The 22,976-nt window shown below is 42.5% G+C and overlaps 1 protein-coding gene across 2 annotated transcripts; it reads left to right on the forward strand.

Annotated features, from left to right (window-relative positions):
• The first annotated feature begins 5,651 nt into the window (after nt 1-5,651).
• Nucleotides 5,652-22,920, forward strand: myh7ba (myosin, heavy chain 7B, cardiac muscle, beta a). Of its 2 annotated transcripts, XM_049573277.1 has the most exons (44): nt 5,652-5,706; nt 5,986-6,138; nt 6,663-6,766; nt 6,888-7,031; nt 7,224-7,380; nt 7,805-7,832; nt 8,135-8,231; nt 8,791-8,814; nt 8,933-9,025; nt 9,706-9,769; nt 9,867-9,965; nt 10,044-10,147; nt 10,270-10,408; nt 10,495-10,613; nt 11,009-11,158; nt 11,433-11,603; nt 11,673-11,852; nt 11,938-12,070; nt 12,150-12,226; nt 12,567-12,654; nt 12,738-12,855; nt 12,955-13,078; nt 14,345-14,481; nt 16,808-17,063; nt 17,160-17,402; nt 17,502-17,678; nt 17,768-17,913; nt 18,022-18,112; nt 18,194-18,583; nt 18,670-18,796; nt 18,877-18,995; nt 19,121-19,317; nt 19,566-19,749; nt 19,934-20,099; nt 20,221-20,345; nt 20,460-20,575; nt 20,669-20,861; nt 20,976-21,179; nt 21,492-21,617; nt 21,750-21,920; nt 22,024-22,128; nt 22,218-22,313; nt 22,424-22,558; nt 22,802-22,920. In XM_049573277.1, exons 2-44 carry the CDS (start codon nt 6,042-6,044, stop codon nt 22,811-22,813), a joined length of 5,826 nt encoding a protein of 1,941 aa, XP_049429234.1. In that variant the 5' UTR covers nt 5,652-5,706; nt 5,986-6,041; the 3' UTR covers nt 22,814-22,920. The 2 variants fall into 2 exon arrangements, with proteins under 2 accessions (XP_049429234.1, XP_049430046.1); XM_049574089.1 differs by lacking the exons at nt 5,652-5,706; nt 5,986-6,138; nt 6,663-6,766; nt 6,888-7,031; nt 8,135-8,231 and having other exon boundaries at nt 7,335-7,380.
• Nucleotides 22,921-22,976: the final 56 nt, after the last annotated feature.

A 22,976-nucleotide genomic window follows, 5' to 3' on the forward strand; every position in this document is an offset into this window, starting at 1 on the left:
AACTTGACTGTAGGAACCCTGTAGAAAGCTGTTTTCAAAGCTGCTCTTATTGGACTCATTTTTATTACAGAACAGTTTGAGGGCCGAACCACAGGTCTCCTCTGTTCTGCGTGTTTGTTCTCAGAGCATCTCTGAGCTTCAGCTGATATTTCCCCTGAATGATGTCTGTCAGTTTACTTGCCCAGCAACCAAGTGAATTAATTGAACACAAATTTTGATGGTGTAACACATGTGCTGCCAGTCGGCCACTTCTCTCCTGTGTGTTTGAGCAGTTGCCACAGGCGACAGGTGACGTCCTCTGTGATGAGAGGTGGTGATAGTGATTTTGTGTATGCGTGCACTTTGGTGAATGTGTGTATAAAAAATACAGGAGCGCTTGGAGCTTGTGTAAACTGTGAAAGAGTCGCCACGCGGCTCGCTGAAATGCCTCTCATTGTGACAGCAGCTCTGTCTAAACAGCAATTATGGTCAGAGGGCGAGCACTGCCACCTGCACCCCTGGTCGTCTCTAACAGACCCCCAACGGGACTGACAGTAAATTAGGTGAAGCTATGTCCACCCTGACAGTGAGATGCTGTAGGTCACTAACTGAAGGTCTTTCCAAGCAGCTAGACAGGTTTCCCTTCCAAGTCTATTTAAAGTCAAGCAGAGCAACTGAAGTCATGGGCCGCTGTTTAGAAACGGTGATTTCATTGGAGCCGAAATAAAAGAGATTAAAAATATATCTTTGTGTGAACTGCACTGTTCTGTGTAGCTGTGACAGTATGAACACACTGGTATAACAGTGTCTGGGATGTGATGGTAAATTGATAAACCCCCCAGAATCATCATATTTTTGTTAAATCATGATACAGACAAAAATCAGCAATACAAATAGAAATTGTTTAGTTTTCATAAATGCATGAAAATACTAAATTTGAGTCATTTGCACGAGTAAACTCTATCTACAGAGATCTACAGCAAACAGTTCACAGCCATGACATTCACTCTACAGACAAATGACTCTGCAGTACTCACAGGTATTTTTCGGCTCCAGCTCCAATTGGCTCCGAGTGGCAGTGATGGAAATACGAAACCCAGGTAGACGCATAATTTTAGCCCCTTTGCCGGCCTGTGGCAATGATGGGACGCCACACAATGTTGTCCGTCTCAGTCTGAGCAGCTCTTAAACATGGTTCAAGTTGTTGGCAGAGAGTCTGAAGGAAAGACTGAATAGGTAGGAGAAATAAAAAAGAAGTAACCACTGTAACATTTTTACTGGCCCTCATGCTGCTTTCTACAGGATACTAACCTGTTTTCTGGCCCGTCCGTGATGTCGAATGTGACACACCAAAAACACAAACAAACAGATAAGCATACTTATCTACTGCTGGCATGGTCATTTTGGTGGGAAAAGGTTTGAGGTCAATATTTTGAGGAAGTTACTCATTCCTTTGAGATAGGCCTATTAACTAATTAATTTGATATATTAACTTATTATTTCAATAAAGTTTCACATGAGAATGACTTACAGCATCTTTTTTTTCATCATCTTGGTGGTGGTTGTTTTCTATACATATCAGAAAGACCCGTGTCAGCCAAATAAGAAAGTGCACTGATAAACTGAGAGTAGCTGTGTTTACTCTTCACTACATTCCTGTCTGTTGTCACACAGCACACAAGAAATGTATCTCTCCTGGCGATGGACTGCTCATCATGATAGGGTGTAAAGGAAGCTGTGGCGCTCCTGAGTGATGTGTCTAAATGTCTGCACAGCCTTGTTAACCCTTTACTTCTGCTTTATTGGGCAGGAGGGGCTGCAGCGGGGCTCTCACTGGGATCCTGGAGTGCGTCAGATTGTCTGCGAGCCTGTGTTTGGATAAGGCAGCATGCCCATTGTCTCTGATGCCCCAGCTGGGCCGTGGTATGCCTCCATGCTCCTGAAATAGAAAGACAGCTGAGGGCTGCCATGCATACTGAGGGCAGGGCTGGCCGGGCAGGCCGGGCCCACTGACCCAGACCACAACTTAGTACAATGAGAGACGGGGTATTGTCTGGAGCCAGAGGCTAATAGCGGAGGTATCAAACCCCCAAACGGTCTGCTAAAAGACTGATTAACTCTGCCGTGTGTTACTGCTGCGTGTGTATGGGTGGATGTCAGGGGGGTGGAGTGGGTGTGGAAGAGTAATTGGGGCTTTAGAGTGTGTTTGTGCCACGCGTCAGCCCGTCTCCACTCTGATGAACCGACGGCTAAGACCTGAGCCCACACAGTTGCTGCAAGGTATTGTGGGCAGGCACGAGGCGATTACAGAAATATCCACCCTCGATGAATGCTTTGATCCAAAATGAAACACTGCTCCACCGCCCATTTTTAGGTTACTGCTATAGAGCAAGATAGGGATCTTAATATGTGTGCTCTCCAGCCGGCAAGCAAGCAAACTTGTATACAGTAAGTTTTACAGAAGGAGACGGAAGAAAATGAGCTCATAAAACAGACGAACGAGATGATATATAAAATCAAGGACAAAGCACACAAAGCTCAGCACAGTACGTACTATATTATACAGTACGTACTGTGCTGTACAGTTTCAGTAACATTTCTTAAGTCGTTTTGCAGTGGAAAAAATCTGCACTGATTTTATCAGAGTTTGTGTGAGGCTCAAAAGTGATTAGACAGACATATAGTAGAGCTGCAACAATTAATCAATGAGTTGTCGATAATTAACCACAAACTAATTTGATAACGGATTAATCAGTTTGAGTATTTTTTTTTAGAAAAAATAATGAATTGCTCCTGGTTTCTTCACTCCTCTATGACAGTTAACTGAATATCTTTGGGTTGTGGACAAAGCTAGACATTTGAGGATGTCTTCCTGGGCTTTGGGAAACAGTGCTTGACATTTCTACTGTTTTCTTACATTTAATAAACATTAGACCAAATAACTAATCGATTAATTGAGAAGGTAATTGACAGATTAATCGACAATGACAGTATTATTATTTGCAGCTCTAATACACAGAGATAGACAAATGCAAGTGCACCTTTTCAGAAACTGAATGTTATGTATAATGAAATTAATGTTTATTATAATAGTAATAATAATGATGATAAACCTTAATTCTCACCTTTGTGACAAGAAATGCAACTCATTTTTGGAAACTCATAAATTTGAATGACTGGAAAATTGTATAGAAACTATTTACTGCTGTAATTCTTTTCTGCTATGGTTGGTAATATACACACATTTCTGACAAATTGTAAATGTGTATGTTAATGTAGTAAATTCAATTTTTTTTTAAAAAAAAAGCAAAAATAAATGCATCTCAAACTGCTTTAAATTTAGAGTGATCAATTGACAAGTCAAAAGAAATCAGACAATACACAGTGATCATTACACAATTCTTTAAAAAAAAAATTACAGTAGGATTTGAATTTTAAAAGCCGTGCGATTATTTTAGTGTAGTAACATTTTGTGTTGCCTCTGATGAACAGTTCCACCTGTGCAGGAGTCGAACATGGGGAGAGAGGTGACTGTGTCGAGTGCGATTAAACACTGCTGAGAATGACTGCAGTCATAATTCCCGATCTCTCCCCATCCCGCTGCCTAAGCCTGCTGGCATTCGGTGCATGATGATCTAAAACAACTGTGACAGACCCCCAGATCAAGTCTTGATGCCCAAAATGTCGGCTCCTTACTTGCACATCACCAAACTGTCGGCCGGGCAGTCCAGCAGAATGAAGCGAGGACTTGGTCCCGGCATGTTGGGGCTGAGGCCTACAGCTGGATGTCAGTTTGGTCATTTTATACGGGGAAGATATTCAAAGCTGCACAAATGTGTAATAATGAAAACATGAGCATCAATGGGCCTCACCACATTAGGGTCTAAATGATTTTGAGGAACACTGGGGATGTAAGGAGAGCTGTGGCTCGGAGAAGTCAGCTGTTGCAGTGGGCTGCAGTATAGCAGTGCAGAGAGATGTGCTGGGGGACGACGCAAACACTGCTGCATGCACTTCACTATGTGTTTGTGTGTGTGTGTTTACGTGCCGAAGTATGTGGACTTATTTAAAGACGGCAGCTCCGGGGACTTTGGGATTCATCTCCTCCTCATGTGTTATCAGCATGCCAGCTTTTGAAATGGTGCAGCAAGTGACATAGTACATAAACCAGCCTCTGCCTCTCTGAAGAGCCCCTTGTCCCAGAATAGCTCAGGCCCGCTCTATCTAACTGATGCCCAAGAAAGTTTGAGCCATCACGGAAACACCTCTCAGTCTGCCACGGCAACAGATAACAGCGTCAACAAAGATGGCCGCCCCTCAAGTCAAGACGTTTAGTGGTTTGTTTTCTTGTTTATCTCTGTGTGTGTTTGAGTGTGTTGAGAGAAAACAGAGCAAACCCTCTCTGTCGTACTAAAGACGGCCCGTCGCCTCTCCGGGTTTGTAAAAGTTACAGTGTCTCCGTTGGCAGCAGACCGTCTTGAGCTTATCTACGTGGCTTTTGCAGAATTCGCAGCCAACAGTTAACAGTCAATCTCCCTATCAGGAATGCTGGACTCTGGCTTTGTCTATTCTGAGAAACTGTGGTCCCCTTTCCCTCCCCCCGTGCTGCACTGTCACCCTGCTCTCATACCAGGCACCAACCTCTCCCCTTGCTCTGAAGGTCAGATCTGGTGGAACCAGAGTGTAAGAGGCACTCTGCTAATGCCAGAATTACTGGATACACAAAATTACCGCAGCAACAACATAAAACACTGTGCCACCAGCGGATAGTTAGCAAGATACTTCTTATTTCCATCTGAGGCCCACAGTGCTTCAGCTCTACATATCGCTGGCTGCAGCTTCATCGAAACATTCTTATACACTAAAATTAAATTTAAAGTCTTTGATCACGTATCTTGACTTAATCGTCACTCATGTTCTTTGCTTTTAAATTCACATGAGGCACTTCATTGTGTATTAGGAGCCACGCGCCATGTTTCTCTCTATTAATATAATGTTGTGTATTTATAGTAGCATGTTTAATGCCACACAGCTCCTGAAATAATCTCTTCTAAGGTTGCATCCTCTGTGGCCACACACAATAGCAAACATCCCTGTTGGCACTTTGGGCTATTACTTAGAGGCCAACGTGAGTTCAAGCATCGCAGTCACCTGATGTGGGAAGAGTTAATTTGTGTTTATCAGGAGGTTGAAGGTGGATAAAAACAGTAAGCAAATTCTGGGTGTGCACTTAAAACTAATGACTGTCACTTTAATTTTATTTTAATATTCTCTGCATTTTAATTCAGTGTTTTTTTTTCTGAGAATATTCCATTTATTTTCCAGTTTTTGTTTCTGTGTGTGGACACAAATCACAGTCCTGGTAGACACAATGATGCACTGCCCTTCAAAATCTACAGAGTGAAAAAATTCCCCCCTACAGGGATGCTCCAAATGCAACCCTGTCCCACTCCCCTCGCAGTGTGTACAGTGCATAAAATAACTGGGATACAAAAATAGCCGGCTTGGGTTTAGCGCAATGACAAAAACGTAGCTTTCCTTTTGTGTCAATTGAGACAGGCGCTCAGCACCAATAGGCGCCGGAGGAGGTGGCATATGCTAATGAGTGACAAATGTCCACTGACCGTGACCTTGAGAAACACAGTATAAAGGAGGGCACATCTCACCAGGCTGTTATTTCGTTGTGGTCGTCCTGAGGTCAGTGGACAACTTTTTGCCTTTGGTTTGGTAGGTTGATCACATTTTACGCGCGGGCTGGCTGCCCTTTAAAGCGTCCTGTAGAGTATTAATTTGATTTACAGCAGTGTGGTTATACTGTTGACTTTTGCTGGCACGTGTCAGTTAACGCGTTGTAGGTTTCTGTATTGTTCTCACTTTGTGATAGAGGATCTGCGCTCTTTACGCACAGGCAGCGCTTTCATGGAGGGGTGAAGTTAAAACAAAGAAACAGCTGTAACACATAAAGAACTACTGACCCTAACGCAAAGCTTTGTTTTCTTACCAAAGGAATTCCTCATATCACTGGTGCGTCCGCTTTTGGGGACCGGCGAGGAGCTGCCACCATGTCGCGCTATGACATGAAGGACTTCGGGGAGGCTGCACCGTTTTTACGCAAAACGGACCTGGAGCTGATGGCGGTGCAGACTGTCGCTTTTGACGGTAGGCCTGATGAGGAGAGTTCAAAGAAGCGGAAACTTATAGGATAAAACACATCTACAATATATGCATGTTAGAAATTAATTCAGTTTTTGATTCAGTGTGAAAGTCGTGTTTGTATTTAAATAAGGCAAAGATACGGCTGATGGTGTGAGATATCTGTTTGTCATCGCAGGTGTATTTGTTGCAGAGTTTTTAAAGAAATAATGAACAGTCTGGAAACATGGCAAAATATATATGAACAACATTACTTTATTAAACAAATGAAATAATTGCATCCAGCTGTTTTGTAGAAGTAAAATGTTATAACTTTTCCCTATTTTATTTTTAACATTATTTGGAAACTGCTATATAAATAAAGTTTTTAAATAATTTCTACAATAACACACTTGCGGATGAATATTTATGCCACAGGCTAATTTGTGTGATATTTAAATTTGATGTGTCTGCCAATATTTGCGTAATGAAGAGTTTTGCTGTGTCCCCACATCATCCCACTCAGTGCACCCTCTCTGCTGTGCTCTTAGGTAAGAAGCGAGCCTGGATCCCTGATGATAAAGAGGCGTACATTGAGATTGAGATCAAGGAGATCAGCGGTGACAAAGTCATTGTTGACACCAAAGATGGGAGGGTAAGTGGTCATACCTCTGCATGCAGCAATGAATGAAAACCTGAACCATTACACCTCATCTCCAGCAGTACAGTAAAATCCCATGTTCCCTTCTCATGACTGCCTGCGTCCATCCCTTTAGACCCTGACAGTGAAGGAATGTGACATCCAGCAGATGAACCCTCCTAAGTATGACATGATCGAAGACATGGCCATGCTGACACACCTCAACGAGGCTTCTGTGCTGTTCAACCTGCGCAAACGCTACTCCGCCTGGATGATCTATGTGAGTCTCCCTTTATGGACTGATGGTACTTCCCCTCTCCCATGTTTCCATGTTCCCTGAAGAGGCATGATTACCCAGATTAAATTACAGAGTTCAACTGAAGGCTTGAGCAATGTCAACCTGTCAGCAGCAGAACTGGTAATTTTGCCTTCAGGTGATGCATCACAATGGGTTATGTCCTTTTTTCCTCAGACCTACTCCGGGCTCTTCTGCGTGACGGTAAATCCATACAAATGGCTGCCCGTCTACACAGCCCCTGTGGTCGCTGCCTACAAAGGCAAACGCCGCACTGAGGTTCCGCCGCACATCTACTCCATCGCAGACAGTGCATATAATGACATGCTGCGCAGTGAGTGTACACTAAAATATAACCACACACAGTGCACATTAGCACATTCATACACCGAATATAAACTCTCTGAATATAAAGTGTGCAAAGTATTCAGTGTAAAAAGAAGCTTGTCTCTTTAAGTTTGGTGAAATTATTTTTTTTAAGGCAACCCAGACACACAGCTATTTTAAGTTAAAACAAATAAAAGTAATTTTGTCATGATTCAAAAGAAATAAACTTTTCTAGTCATATAAACTTAATCTTAATTCAGTTGTACTTAAATCCTGAGTTTAAGTACAACTGAATTAAGATTGCTTTTTGATTATTCTGAAATTGCTAATCAAGTTCAGTCAACTTAAAAAAAGACTTTTTTTTATGTTAAAACATCTAGTTTCTTTCAATGGTGCATACTCATCAGTCAAATGTATGTTTTCCTCTTCAGATCGGGAGAACCAGTCCATGCTCATCACGTAAGTATCATCTGATTTAAACTGATATGTTTTATTGTCTTGTCACAAATTAGAGAACAAACAGACAGATTGTAACTTTATAAGCAGCCATATAACATGTAGACCGTCCACACACAACCACTTTAAAGATGTGATATTTTTTTCCTCCACAGTTTTTGGCTTTACTGAAATCTGTTATTCACTTTTTTCTTTTTTGTAACAAGCAGTGTAATTATATAAATTTACAAAACCATTACCAGTTTCGTGACCACCAGTTTTTACCTGTTGTATGTACACTTTGTTATTTTTTCACACTCCTATAGCGGAGAATCCGGTGCTGGCAAAACTGTCAACACGAAACGTGTCATTCAGTATTTTGCCATTGTGGCAGCCATTGGGGAAACAACTGCCAAAAAAGGAGTAAGGCTGATGTGGCAACAATTTTGTTTCCCAGCTTTTTTTGCTGTATTTTATTTTTATTTTCTTCATGTTTTTTTTTTTTGGTCCCAGGAATCCTTCAGTGTTTCCCCTTTAAACCTTGTCCATACATTTTCCTCACTGTTGAAATGGTGATTGTGAGAACTGATTACATTCATGTCTGAGTCTTTACCCTCATGTGTTGTGTAGCCCTCTCCAGCCACTTTACTCTTTCTTATTGTTTTTTAATTATTTTTCTTTTTCCCTTTCCATGTCATTTTTTCCTTGTTTTTTTATTGTTCAAAATTTTCCATTATCTTTCCCTTTGCTTTAAGTTTTGCTTTTGACTTTTCTGTGTTTCATTTTTCCTTTTTCTCCCCTGCGTTCACCACACTTCATCATATAAAACAAGGTGGCCATTGGTTTTTTTACCACAGCTTTAACAACCACTATCTAATTTTCCAGCTGGTTATGATGTTTCCCTTTGCTTGTGAAAGCATTTTTCAATCATGCTTTATATGACAGGAGACTCATTCTTTTTTATTTATTTATTCTTTTGCAGCAAGGTCCTGCCACCAGAACAGGGGTAGGTTTAAGCTGCAGAAAAAAATATAATGCACCCACATTATGTTTAACAGCTAATAGAAGCAGACTGGAAATTGGTTTAAAAAAAACAAAAAACAACTTTTAATCCTCTCTCCCAGGGGACTCTTGAGGATCAGATCATTGAGGCGAACCCTGCCATGGAGGCGTTTGGTAACGCCAAAACGCTGAGAAATGACAACTCATCCCGTTTTGTGAGTACTTGGAAAATCCCCTGTACATAGTCACACAGGGCTTTTCAGGCCAAGGACCCCTTAACTGATCTAAAATTAGAAACACTTATATCCACTGATGAATTTAAGGGCATCATAAAGAATGTGGTGACAGAGACATGTGTGTGTTTTTCTTGAGAGGCCACTATACTCGAATAGTTGTTGTTTTATTTAATTTAATTTTTTGTATTACATGTTGTATTTGTTGCGTTTTAATGTGTTCTGATCGGCTGCTGCCTTGGCCAGGTCTCTCTTGTAAAAGAGATTTTCAATCTCAGTGGAACTTCTGGTTAAATAAAGGTTAAATGAATGGAATAAATAAGAGACAGCAGGGACTGCCCTACATATATTGTATAAAATTGAGTTGCATATTAAACTGGGCCTACAATATATGTCATGGTTTAATGTTAAATAATCAGTGCCGTGTGCTGTAAAGTATTTTTTAATCAATAGATTCATCTTTGCTAATGATATGTTGGATTCATGTTAATGTGTATTTGAAGACATGTTTAAATTTTTGAAGAAAAAAAAACAAAACAGCAACTTCAATTTGAACATAAATTATCAAACAATAATTTGGCAGTAACTCTGAGCCCATGTTGATGTATTTTTTATTTTTTTTTAACAATGTCTGGAGCATTTAAGATATATATCCTCCGCAGGGCAAGTTCATCAGGATCCACTTCGGACCTACTGGCAAACTGGCCTCAGCTGATATTGATATATGTGAGTTAATTGTCAAACATGCATCCATCATCATCATGTGTTTCTCTTCTTGTTCCATGCCTAATATGAACATGTCTCTCTCATTTCTGCCCTTCAGATCTTCTGGAAAAATCCAGAGTGATATTTCAGCAGCCTGGTGAGAGGAGCTACCACATCTACTACCAGATCATGTCGCAGAAGAAACCAGAACTGTTAGGTTAGTCATTCTGGCTGCTTTGGATATTTTAATACTTTTGCAGGACTGCTACGTGATCCTGTAAACTCTGTGTTCCAGACATGCTGCTGGTGTCCTCCAACCCGTACGACTACCACTTCTGCTCCCAGGGCGTGACCACCGTGGAGAACTTGGATGACGGACAGGAGCTGATGGCCACTGACGTAAGAGCTTTTATTTTGTCCACATGGAGGGAAATCCAGCTGCATTTTAATAGAGCGCATTGATTTAGATTAGACATAGGTTTGTGAGGTTGTGAGAGGATTTATCTTGGGCTTTTTTACAGCACGCCATGGACATCCTTGGCTTCCTGGCCGATGAGAAGTATGGCTGCTATAAAATAGTTGGAGCCATCATGCACTTCGGCAACATGAAATTCAAGCAAAAGCAGCGCGAGGAGCAGGCGGAGGCTGACGGCACTGAAAGTAAGAACCAATAACAAGACGTTTGGCATGGAATCTGATTTAAAAGCAAATTTATGATTTTTTTTTTTGTCCTGTTTGGTCACCAGGTGCAGACAAGGCCTCGTACCTGATGGGCGTCAGTTCAGCTGATCTCATCAAGGGCCTCCTGCACCCAAGGGTGAAGGTGGGGAATGAATATGTGGTGAAGGGACAGAATGTCGAACAGGTGAGGAGATGCATCGTCTGTTTGGTCTGTGTGTCATTATTTTGATACCCAGAGAGAGAATGAATGAGATAATTTCTCTGTAATATGAAGTGAAAAATAAGGCACAACATGTCAAACATGTAGAAGCAGAACTGCGGTGTCAAACGTACTTTACAGGGTGGAAAGAAAAATTCAGTGTGTTCAGCTTCCTTTCATTCTGCTGGACGACTAGTATGCTGATGAGGAACAGCTTCTTAATCCCCAGTCGATCAATACACTTGCCACTTCACACACCGTGGAATCTGGTATCTAAGCAACAGAAGCTATTCATGTGAATGACAGCTGTATTCCTTCTGTGTGTGTGTGTGTGTGTGTGTGTGTGTGTGTGTGTGTGTGTGGGTGGGTGGGTGTTGTAGGTTAACTATGCTGTTGGTGCTCTGGCCAAAGCCACATATGACCGCATGTTCAAATGGCTTGTGGGACGGATCAACCGCACCCTGTACACCTCCCTGCCTCGCCAGTACTTCATAGGGGTGCTGGACATCGCTGGGTTTGAGATCTTTGAAGTAAGTTCATCCATACAGCATTATTATTATTAGTAGTAGTATTATTAGTATTATTATTATTTTAAATTCAGAATAGATTTATGAGTAACTATTTACTGTCAGACTGGTTTCCTGTTTCCATATTTTGGTTAGATATCAACAGGTGCTCTGTTTGTGCCTCGTCCTTTCTTATCGTGATGAATTAGCTCTACTGCAGGGTGAATCTCCGTGACATGTTTTTCATGCTGCTCACATCTAACGCTTCCCCTGAACACCTGTTCCTCTTTCATTGCAGTTCAACAGCTTTGAGCAGCTGTGCATCAACTTCACCAATGAGAAACTGCAACAGTTTTTCAACCACCACATGTTCATCCTGGAGCAGGAGGAGTACAAGAGGGAGGGCATCGAATGGACCTTCATCGACTTCGGGCTGGACCTTCAAGCCTGCATTGATCTCATTGAAAAGGTAGAGAGATGAAATTGAATCATAAATGAGTTTCACAGAGACGTACTTAACACTCTGCTCTTCCTCCAGCCGCTGGGCATCATGTCCATCCTTGAAGAGGAGTGCATGTTCCCCAAGGCCACAGACAGCAGCTTTAAAGCCAAGTTGTTTGACAATCACATTGGCAAATCACCTAATTTCCAAAAGCCAAGGCCGGACAAGAAGCGCAAGTACGAGACGCATTTTGAGCTGGTGCACTATGCCGGAGTGGTAAGTGTTTTCTGAGTTAATCCTTAGATTAATGAATCCTTAGAAACAGAATTCAGTAAGATGGATGTCCCCGCTGTTTTTATAGGTACCATATAACACTATTGGCTGGCTGGACAAAAATAAGGACCCACTGAACGAAACGGTAGTGGCGTGTTTCCGGAAATCCTCCAACAAGCTGCTAGCTTCTCTGTACGAAAATTATGTTTCCTCAGATGCAGGTACAGTAAACAGGAGTCTGACAGAAGACAGTAGTACCTTAAGGAGGTCAAATGAATGACTTTGCTAATTACCTTGCAGTGCCCGAACACAAGAGTGGCAGCAAGGAGAAGAGGAAGAAGGCCGCCTCCTTCCAGACCGTGTCTCAGCTTCACAAGGTGAGACTGAAGACACAGAATAAAATATTCCATTACTGATGCAGGTGAAAGCAGACAGAGGTTTTTCCAATGTTTTGTGTGGTGCGAGAACTTGGGACGGAGCTGGGACGGAGGCAGTTAAGACTTGCAGTGATGTTTAGGGCAATGATCACATGAACATCACTTTAAGTCTGTGCTGGCTCCTCTCTCCTTTACATCAAGGATTTCACATGTGAGGAAAATAAAGTCTGGCAGAATTAAGTGTTTTACATCAAGATTTTGCTGTTATTTTTTGCAGTGAGTGGTGTTTTAATTGTGGTGGAGGTGTTATTGTTTAACTTCATTTATGTTTCTCCAACAGGAAAACCTGAATAAGCTGATGACCAATCTCCGCAGCACCCAGCCACACTTTGTTCGCTGCATCATCCCTAATGAGACCAAGACTCCAGGTAACACACAGCATAATCCTCATACATCATCTCGAGCTAAACAAAACTGGTCTAGACTTATGTTTGAAATGTGTTCTGCGCAGGGATCATGGATGCATTCCTGGTGCTGCACCAGCTGCGCTGCAACGGTGTGCTGGAAGGCATCAGGATCTGCAGAAAAGGCTTTCCCAACCGCATCCTCTACGCTGAATTTAAACAGCGGTACAGCTCATGTTTAGATCACTTCTGCATTACATGGTATGGACTTGGAATCAGAGTGATAATCTGTCCTAAAACACTCCTTTTTTTCCATCTATTCAGCTACCGCATCCTGGACCCCCATGCCATCCCAGATGATAAGTTCATGGACAGCAGGAAGGCTGCAGAGAAGCTGCTGGCCTCCCTGGAAATCGACCAAAGCCAGTTTAGATTTGGACACACAAAGGTAGGAAGTAGCAGATTGTGTAAAGCAGAGCTGTGAATGGCAAAATAGCCAGTGGAGGGAAAAGCTAAATTAAACTTTATTTAAAGAATGGATAGTGTGATAGCATTTTTTTTAAATCAGCGTGTGATTCAGTGCTGTGCAAGTTACTGCAAAGTAGGAATAAGTTGCAGTTACTTCTCTCAAAACAAATTGAATTACTTTACCAGTTAGCATATAAAAGTCATTAGTTACTGAGGAATGTAACTTTTGCATTCCTTTAAATATCTGCTTCAATTTTCTTATTTAAACACATTTAGCTATATTTTTTTAGTGCTGCTGTGACAGAGTGTGGAACAAATCAACTGTAAATTGTTATCTAAGATTGTACCCATTATCAGTATAATAACAGTATAGTGGAACAATAAAACACAAGCACAGCACATGGACCAATATATTTTTTGTTCTTGATCTCAAGGACTGAATTATAATGTCTGTATCTTACAAGACAACAAGCTCAAATTGCTTCAAAATTATGTGCAGTGACAGTCTAATCCTGATTAATTGATACATGTCATTCATTGCGCTGCTGTAAGGTTGGGTGAAGTTAGATCATAACCTGGAAAAAGTCTGGGGAATAAGCTGCATTGTCAGCTATGATCAAGACATAAGTAATGAGCAACAAGCCCATTTAAAATTCAGTAATTGTAATTGCAATATTTGATTTAAAAAAGTAAGTAGTGGGGCACCTCTGGCTTAGCGAGTAGAGTGTCCGCCCCATTTAGCCTTTGCAGTGGCTTGGGTTCAATTCCAACCTACGGCCCTTTGCTGCATGTCATGCCCATTCTCTCTCCCCCCTTCCTGTCTGTCTGAAGCTGCACTGTAATAAAGGCAATAAAAGCCACCAAAAGTAATGGAATTACAAAGTTACTCCCAACGCTGGTAATAAATCTATAATATTATCTCTAAATGTGTGTGATCGATTCTCAGTTTTCATGGTTTCAACTATGCAACTGTCAATCGTGGATATACAGTATCTGTATAAGTGAGAGGTGTATATGGCGTGTAAAGATTTTACATGATTATTACTTTTTCAAATTTTATCTAATTTATATTTTTCATCCTTATTTACCACTCAGTCATTTCTTCTGACTTTTAAGCTGCTGTAATGTGTGAATTTTCTTGGTGTAGGATTAATAAAGTCTTATAAACATGTTTTATGATGAGGTTATTTAAATTTTTCAAAAAAGTGCTGTCAAATTTAATAATTGGCGTGTTGGCCTCATGTAGGTGTTCTTCAAAGCAGGCCTGCTGGGTCACCTCGAAGAACTGAGGGATGAGCGTCTGGCCAAAGTCCTGATGCTGCTGCAGGCAGCCGCTCGTGGCAGACTCATGAGGATGGAGCTAAATAAGATCATGGAAATGAAGTAAGATAACTTTTGTTGACAAACTCACTTTTTTAAAATAAAGCCAACTGAATATAAAATGTATGCATATGTGGAGGAATCTTAATACCTCGCAGGAAGGTGAAGACATGGATACAAAAAAAAGACCTCCCCCAACAGTTGCTTTTCTGAACAGGTTCAATAGCAACACAATCAGCTGCGAGCCTTTCAGCTTGTGACACACTATACCTTAGTGTTCACTCCCTCGCTCTAGTATGTGTGGTATGCAAGGGCAGTGTTATCGGCGTGTGTGAGGCGTGTGCTTGTCCATGTATGGTTACCAGGCATGTGTGTGGCCTTACTGTTAATAAGGGCTCCATCCCTCTCTCACACACTCACACACACGGGCACATGCATACGCACACCCCTCTTGCAGGTCTCCGGCCATTCTCTCTATCCACTCTCTATAAATTAAACAATGCTGACGGTGTCCTCAGAGCCAGGTGGCGACATGTGTCAAGTGGCAGCTGCTCGGGCCCTCCCTAAAAATACAACCCCCGGCCCCCTCCCTGGATGCCCGATGGCCCCTGGCCCCTTTTGTCCGCGGCGCCTGTACTTCTAAGTGAGTGCATTGATGGGATATGTGGTGGGTGACAGAGGATTAAAGTCGGCCGTCGGACAGAGGGCTTTGGTTTCTAAATAAACACAGACGCTCACCTTTGAGAGGCACCCGGCATGGAGTCATGTCAAAAATGCAATCAGCTCCCCCACCCTCACCTCCCACCCCAACGTGTGCACGCTCACTCAAACTCACCCTCTAAACACTGACAGGGAGTCCTTGACCAGTCTGCTCTGGGTCCATATTTAGGGCTGCAAGACGCCATTCTACTGAGACCAAATCAATCTGGCAACCCTGTTTAGTCACAGTTGTGAAACATCAAAAGCAGCATTAGGTGTATGATTTCATTACGCATCCCTCTGTGTATGATTAGATGCAAGAGAGTGGATAGCAGCAGGATTAGTGCCAGAATAAGTAACTAAATAAATAAACGGGGAACTCCAGGATAAATCTTTCTGACCTTCTTCTCTTAACTTGATCTGAACGTCACTTCTGCTGGTTTTAACAGTGGTCGCCCCTCCACCACCCCGTCAGATGAACTCATATCTACCTCTTCATCCATACTACCACCAGACATGTACCAAATGTGTGCATTTTTAATAAGCTATGCTAACATTATTATCTATATAAAAGTACATACAGGCACAATATTTGTTTAAACAATTGAAGTGCAAATATTTAGCTTGATTTAATCAAGTTTGCATCTGTAATATTAGTGGCAAAGCTACATGTTACAACCATTTATCCAGTACTTTTAGCTAACTAGCTAACTGTTTATCTGTTAGCTAACTATTTCAACCATTTATCAATTACTTCGCTTAACTTAGTACTTAAATAATGTATTCATTACTTTTAGCTAACTTCTTCAACCATTGTTTCATACAGTACTTTTAGCTAACCATTTATCTGCTAATTTTAGCTAACTATTCAGCCATTATTTTATTACTTTTAGCTAAGTGCTTCAATCAATGTATAAAGCAACTTAACTAACAGTTCCAACTATTTAGTTTTTCAGCTACTTAAGGTTTCTTCCAACCATTTTAAGTGTTATTTTTTTACGATTTAAACTGTCTATTTATTACTCTTAGCTATTTTTGACCATTTATCCAATACTTTTAGCTAATTAGGTAAACTGTTTATCTGTTAGCTAACTCTTTCAACCATTTATCAGTTACTTAGCTTACTACTTGAATCATTTATTCATTACTTTTAGCTAACAGTTTCAACTGTTTAGTTTTTAGACTACTTAAGTATTTTTCAACCATTTAATTGTTAATTTATTATTATTGCTCTTAGCCATTTTTAATTATTTATCACATACTTCTAGTTAACTGTTGAGACCAGTGATCCTCGGGCCACGGGCGATAGGGTGCTGGGTGACCTGTTGATCATTTTCTGATTTACAGTGAAAATAAATTTATTCACACTGGGAATTGATTTTGCAGAAGTGACCCAAAAGCGTCAAAGCAAACCGAGCATCCCTTGTTTAGACATTTCTACTTGCTTGTTAACTAGTTTTCATGCACTCTCAATCCCAAACTGTGGTGTTCAAGTGTTCGAGCTGACTTTGTATGTGGATTTATATACTTCAGTCAAATCATAATTTTTTTATTTTACTTGAACTACATCTCAATATTTCTGTGTATGCCATGGTAATTGCTGGAGAAGAAGTGTACCTGATTGGGAATCACTGGTCTTGTTTTAAGAAAAATCTTCTAATCCCTGAATTTTATTTCATCTTGTGTACAGGGAGGCTCTGATGATAATCCAGTGGAACATCCGGGCCTTCAATGCTGTCAAGCACTGGCCCTGGATGAAGCTCTTCTTCAAAATCAAGCCTCTACTGAAAAGTGCTGCCACCGAGAAAGAGCTGGTCGCTCTGAAGGAGGAGATGGCCAAGCTGAAGGAGGCTCTGGAGAAATCTGAGGTCAAACGCAAAGAGCTGGAGGAGAGACAGGTCAGCCTGGTCCAAGAGAAGAATGATCTCTCTCTACAGCTGCAGGCAGTAAGTGGCACACTTCATTTATTCGCATATCCAGCTTTTGGAAAAACAGATAGTACTGTGGGAATGTACTGAAAACATTCTCTTTCTCTCCTGTAGGAGCAGGACAATCTTGCAGATGCCGAGGACCGCTGTGACCTACTCATCAAAACTAAGATCCAGCTGGAGGCCAAAGTGAAAGAACTCATGGAAAGGCTGGATGACGAGGAGGAGATGAACGCTAATGTGCTCGCCAAGAAGCGCAAGCTCGAGGACGAGTGCGCTGAGCTGAAGAAAGACATTGATGATCTGGAGATCACACTGGCTAAAGTGGAAAAGGAGAAACATGCCACTGAGAACAAGGTAAGGAAACTGGAAAAGGAATGAGTTGCCTCCAGAGGGCGCTTACAGGCCATAAACATTTCATGAGTGTCACATATATTTTCTTCCTATGGCCTGCAGGTGAAGAACCTGATTGAGGAAATGGCAGTTCTAGATGAAACCATACTGAAGTTGACCAAAGAGAAGAAGGCTCTTCAGGAGGCTCACCAGCAGACTCTGGATGACTTGCAGGCAGAAGAAGACAAAGTCAACAGTCTGACCAAAGCCAAGGCAAAGCTGGAGCAACAAGTAGATGATGTGAGTTTATTTATGATCTGAAAAAGCACAGGTGGTGACATATCATATGCGTAATATGTAAAATTTACAACCTTCTTCCTGTGCATCAGCTGGAGGGATCACTGGAACAGGAGAAGAAGGTGCGTTTGGACTTGGAACGGGCCAAACGTAAGCTGGAGGGAGATCTGAAACTCTCCTTGGAGTCGGTTATGGACTTGGAGAATGACAAGCAACAACTTGAAGAGGTCCTGAAAAAGTGAGTTTTCATATATGTTCACGGGAAAACATGATCTTGTCATTAAGAAGTAATGATTAATAATGATTGCCAAATGTTTTTTTTTTGTTTTGTTTTGTTTTTTACCAGGAAAGACTTTGAAATAAATGCGATGAGCTCAAGGATTGAAGATGAGCAAGCCTTAGTAAATCAGCTCCAGAAGAAGATAAAGGAGCTACTGGTGAAACTAGTCTCTTCATCTCTACTATAGCTGTCATATGACATCAGTTTGACAAAATAACTGACCATTGCTTTTGTCCAGGCTCGCACAGAGGAGCTGGAGGAGGAACTGGAGGCTGACCGCGCTTGCAGGGCCAAAGTAGAAAAGCAGCGTGGAGATGTGGCTCGTGAGCTCGAAGAGCTAAGCGAGCGCCTGGAGGAGGCTGGTGGGGCCACCTCGGCCCAGATCGAGATCAACAAGAAGAGAGAGGCGGATTTTCTGAAGATGCGCCGAGACCTAGAGGAAGCCATGCTGCACCACGAGGCCACGACGGCTACCTTGCGGAAGAAGCACGCCGACAGCGTTGCAGAGCTGAGCGAGCAGATCGACAGTCTGCAGCGAGTCAAGCAGAAGCTGGAGAAGGAGAGGAGCGAGGCAAAGATGGAGGTTGATGATCTGGCCTCTACTGTGGAGCAGCTCTCAAAGGGCAAGGTCGAAAAAAAGAGGATAAGATCTAAAGTAGTATGGGACCAAACTAGGTCAGTTCCTTCAAAAAAATGTTTATCTCTTTTTTGCAGGCGACTTCAGAGAAGACTTGTCGCCTGTATGAAGACCAAATGAATGAGGCTAAAGCCAAGGTTGAGGAGCTCCAGAGGCAGCTCAATGACACCACAACCCAAAAGGCCCGTGCACAGTCCGAGAGTGGTAAGGACCTTTCATTTTATGATAAATCCACAGATTTCACAGAGCAGTTCATAACACAGATTTTTCTCCTCTCCGTGTAGCCGAGTTGAGCAGGAAGCTTGAAGAGCGGGAATCCATGGTCTCCCAGCTCCAGCGTGCCAAGAACTCCTTCGGCCAAAATGTCGAGGAGCTCAAGAAACAGCTGGAAGAGGAGAATAAGGTCAGCTCCTTATCACTGCATCAGTCAGTGGTGGTTATATACAAAACTGGTTGCTACCTCTGCAGAAATTCAGGGCTCCACCATTTCGACTAATTGCTCTCTACCATCATGATTGGTCTCTTAAGGCTAAGACCGCCCTGGCTCATGCACTGCAGTCATCCCGTCACGACTGTGATCTTCTGAGAGAGCAGTATGACGAGGAGCAGGAAGCCAAGGCTGAGATGCAGAGAAGTCTGTCCAAGGCTAACGCTGAGGTGGCTCAGTGGAGGACTAAGTATGAAACTGACGCCATCCAGAGGACTGAGGAGCTGGAGGAAGCCAAGTGAGTGAGATATATTTCTAACTTGCAGAATCTGATTGTACACAATGATTGTTTGAATGTACATCACATGTTTGAAAAAAACAAAATCCAAGGCAACTCTTCTCTGGTGTAAAAGTTAAAAGGCCTTTATTAAATGGCTAGTTCATAATGAACATTAAAATCACAAACATGTTTCGGCCATGCTCACTGGCCTTCATCAGGGCATCAGTCACATGTGTGTACATCACATGTGTTTGCCTCTCTCTTAGGAAGAAGCTGGTGACACGTCTGCAGGACGCTGAAGAGACAGTGGAGGCTTCCAATGCCAAGTGTTCTTCTCTGGAGAAGACAAAACATCGGCTCCAGACAGAGATCGAGGACCTGGTTATTGATCTGGAGCGTGCCAATGCTGCAGCCGCTGCCTTGGACAAGAAGCAACGCAACTTTGACAAGGTATTAGCTGATGGCAGCTGTGAGAGGATTGCATTAGCGGTCATTCTAATTAGTTAGATGACTTTATTGCACATCTGTTTTATTACCTGGTGACTTGGTAGGATTGGGTTCTGGTATCATCTACAACAATGCCAATTTATGACTCTTGCTCCGCTGCAAAAATTGGTCATGTTGTTTCCTCCAGGTGCTGGCTGAATGGAAACAGAAGTATGAAGAGTGCCAGGCAGAGCTGGAGAGCTCTCAAAAAGAGTCGCGTGGTCTGAGCACAGAGCTCTTCAAACTGAAGAACTCTTATGAGGAGACCCTGGATCATCTGGAGACTGTCAAGAGGGAGAACAAGAACCTTCAAGGTGCCTAACGATGTAGCTCACATCATGAATATCCAGTTAGAAGGTTACCTTAAAACAAATGACTAGTTTTTCCTTGACTTCATACAAAATATAGACAGTATTTCTATCTCTGCTTCTCCAGAGGAGATTGCTGACCTGACCGATCAAATCAGTCAGGGAGCGAAGACCATCAGTGAGCTGGAGAAAATAAAGAAGGGTCTGGACATGGAGAAAAGCGAGATTCAAGCTGCCCTGGAGGAAGCCGAAGTAAGCAGTTTTCTGACTTCCTCTTTCTTGCAGTCTGGGATTTTTTTTTTTTTTTTTTTTGGACAGAGGAGACCTACAAAATATCCTTAAGGCTTAAGTGTCTGTCTGTCTCAGGGCACTCTGGAGCATGAAGAAAGCAAAACTCTCCGCATCCAGCTGGAGCTGAACCAGATCAAGGCTGATGTTGACAGGAAGCTGGCAGAAAAGGATGAAGAAATTGAAAACCTTCGGTGAGATTCATTGATTACTCGTCCTTATATATAGCAGAGATGTGATTCTATCACCACTCTGTACAAACAGTTTTCTCTCCATGACGTCTTTAGCCGCAACCACCAGAGAACACTGGAGTCCATGCAGGCCACCTTGGATGCCGAGGCCAAGTCTCGCAACGAGGCAGTCCGCCTGAGGAAGAAGATGGAGGGCGACCTGAATGAGATGGAGGTGCAGCTGAGCCATGCCAACAGGCAGGCTGCTGAGTCCCAGAAACTCGTGAGAAACCTGCAGGTTCAGATTAAGGTGAGTTCATCCAGCAGCCAGTCGATGAACTTAGCTGATGTGACAGATTCATTAGTACACAGAACAAATTCCATCCATCCAAATCTTTTGCTTGTATGTTATCTGTGAGTCCAGGACATTCAGTTGGAGCTGGATGACACTCTTCACAAGAACGAGGAGCTGAGGGAGCAGGTGGCGGTGACGGAGCGCCGTAATAACCTGCTAGCTGCTGAGGTGGAGGAGCTAAGGGCCCTGCTGGAGCAGAATGACCGTGCACGCAAGCTAGCTGAGCATGAGCTGCTTGAGGCCACTGAGAGGGTCAACCTGTTGCACTCCCAGGTAGGAAAAAACATTTAAAACCCCCGTGCAGTGGACGAAAAATAAATGCCTTCATAATTCACTTCAAATAAATAAAGGGATGGTCACTTATTTTCAGGCTGGATAGTGTTTGTTAGCTGTAAATATCCTACAGAAGCAAGTATCTCTCGCATATTTGTTGCTCTCTGGTTCAGCTGCTGTGATTATTGATGGTATGTTTGGTTCCATTAAATCCCAGCTAGTGTCACAAATGGAAAAAAAAGAAAAAATTGAAAACAAGAAATTGATATTTTAATCCTGAAATGATTCTGCAAACTTACTCTTTTGCTGCAGAACACTGGGCTGATCAACCACAAGAAGAAACTGGAGCATGATCTGTCCACACTGTCAAATGAGGTGGATGATGCTGTGCAGGAGTGCCGCAATGCAGAGGAGAAGGCCAAAAAGGCCATCACTGATGTAAGATCTGGAATATATGAGATACAAAGTGCATGATTTAAGACATTGCACTAATTTAAAATGGATCTGCATGGAGTTTGATAGTGATTTCCACCTGTTACCATTAAACATTTATCCTCTGACTTCTTGTAGGCGGCAATGATGGCAGAGGAGCTGAAGAAGGAGCAGGACACCAGCGCCCATCTGGAGAGGATGAAGAAGAACATGGAGCAGACCATAAAAGATCTGCAGATGCGTCTGGACGAAGCTGAGCAGATCGCCCTCAAGGGCGGCAAGAAGCAGGTCCAGAAGCTGGAAGCTAGGGTGAGAGATTAGACAAATTAAATGTTGATGTAGTCACCTGATGATCCTTTTAACAGGTCATGACTTTTCACACTGGCTGGTCATTTTCTGGTCTTGCTGGTAGGTCAAAGAACTGGAGAATGAATTGGACGCTGAGCAAAAGAAGAGTCAAGAGTATCAGAAGGGAGTACGCAAGTATGAGAGGAGAATCAAAGAGCTCTCCTACCAGGTAAACCACCAGAGTGTTTGCACATATGACATGCTATAGTGTCAAATATGAAGGCATGTTTGTAAGAGCCACCTGTACTGTCTGTGCAGGCTGAGGAAGACAAGAAGAACCTGGCCCGCCTGCAGGACCTCATCGACAAGCTGCAGGTCAAGCTGAAGAGTTTCAAGAGACAGGCTGAGGAAGCGGTGAGTCCACTATCAGCAGTTTAGAAGTATTTATCTGTGATAAGTTATCCTAAGCACCTCTTCACTTCACTGTACACTAAATGGTTTTCATGGTTTCCTCCACTCTGCAGGAGGAGCAGGCAAACACCAACCTCTCCAAGTACAGGAAGCTCCAGCATGAGCTTGATGATGCAGAGGAGAGGGCTGATACGGCCGAATCGCAGGTCAACAAGCTCCGGATCCGCACCAGGGATCAAGGTAGCAAGGTCAGTGAACTAAATACATTTCATATTACAGTATGCTGCCGAACTGTATGACCTTTAGAAGTATTTATTAAAATTAGCCGGCAGGCTTTACAACAAGAACTAATCTGAGAAGAGACTGGATGTAATCCTCTGTTGAAGATGACCTCACATAGCCCTCTCATGTGATCTCTAGTGCAGTCATGAGTAACTCTATGATACTGTGTATATGGTTGCTAATAAACATCCCTGTCCTGTGTATTTCAGCATGCTGAATGATGTGAGGCTGAACGCTGCGGACAAACATATCACAGCCAGCCAGCTGCAACAGCTGTGCTCGACTGTGACAACGCACCCAAATAAAGACTTCAAATATATACTTTAAATATGACTGATTTGTTTTTTCAGTGTGAATGTGATAAAGATAGAAATCCCACAAAAG

Source organism: Epinephelus fuscoguttatus, linkage group LG1, assembly GCF_011397635.1.
Source record: "Epinephelus fuscoguttatus linkage group LG1, E.fuscoguttatus.final_Chr_v1".
Classification (NCBI taxonomy): domain Eukaryota; kingdom Metazoa; phylum Chordata; class Actinopteri; order Perciformes; family Serranidae; genus Epinephelus; species Epinephelus fuscoguttatus.

Coding starts and splice junctions, on each gene's coding strand:
- myh7ba (XM_049573277.1), top strand. CDS start 6,042: ATGTCGCGCTATGACATGAAGGACTTCGGGGAGGCTGCACCGTTTTTA. Junction 10,148..10,269: donor AGGAGCTGATGGCCACTGAC/GTAAGAGCTTTT, acceptor GCTTTTTTACAG/CACGCCATGGACATCCTTGG. Junction 12,227..12,566: donor CCGTGTCTCAGCTTCACAAG/GTGAGACTGAAG, acceptor TTTCTCCAACAG/GAAAACCTGAATAAGCTGAT.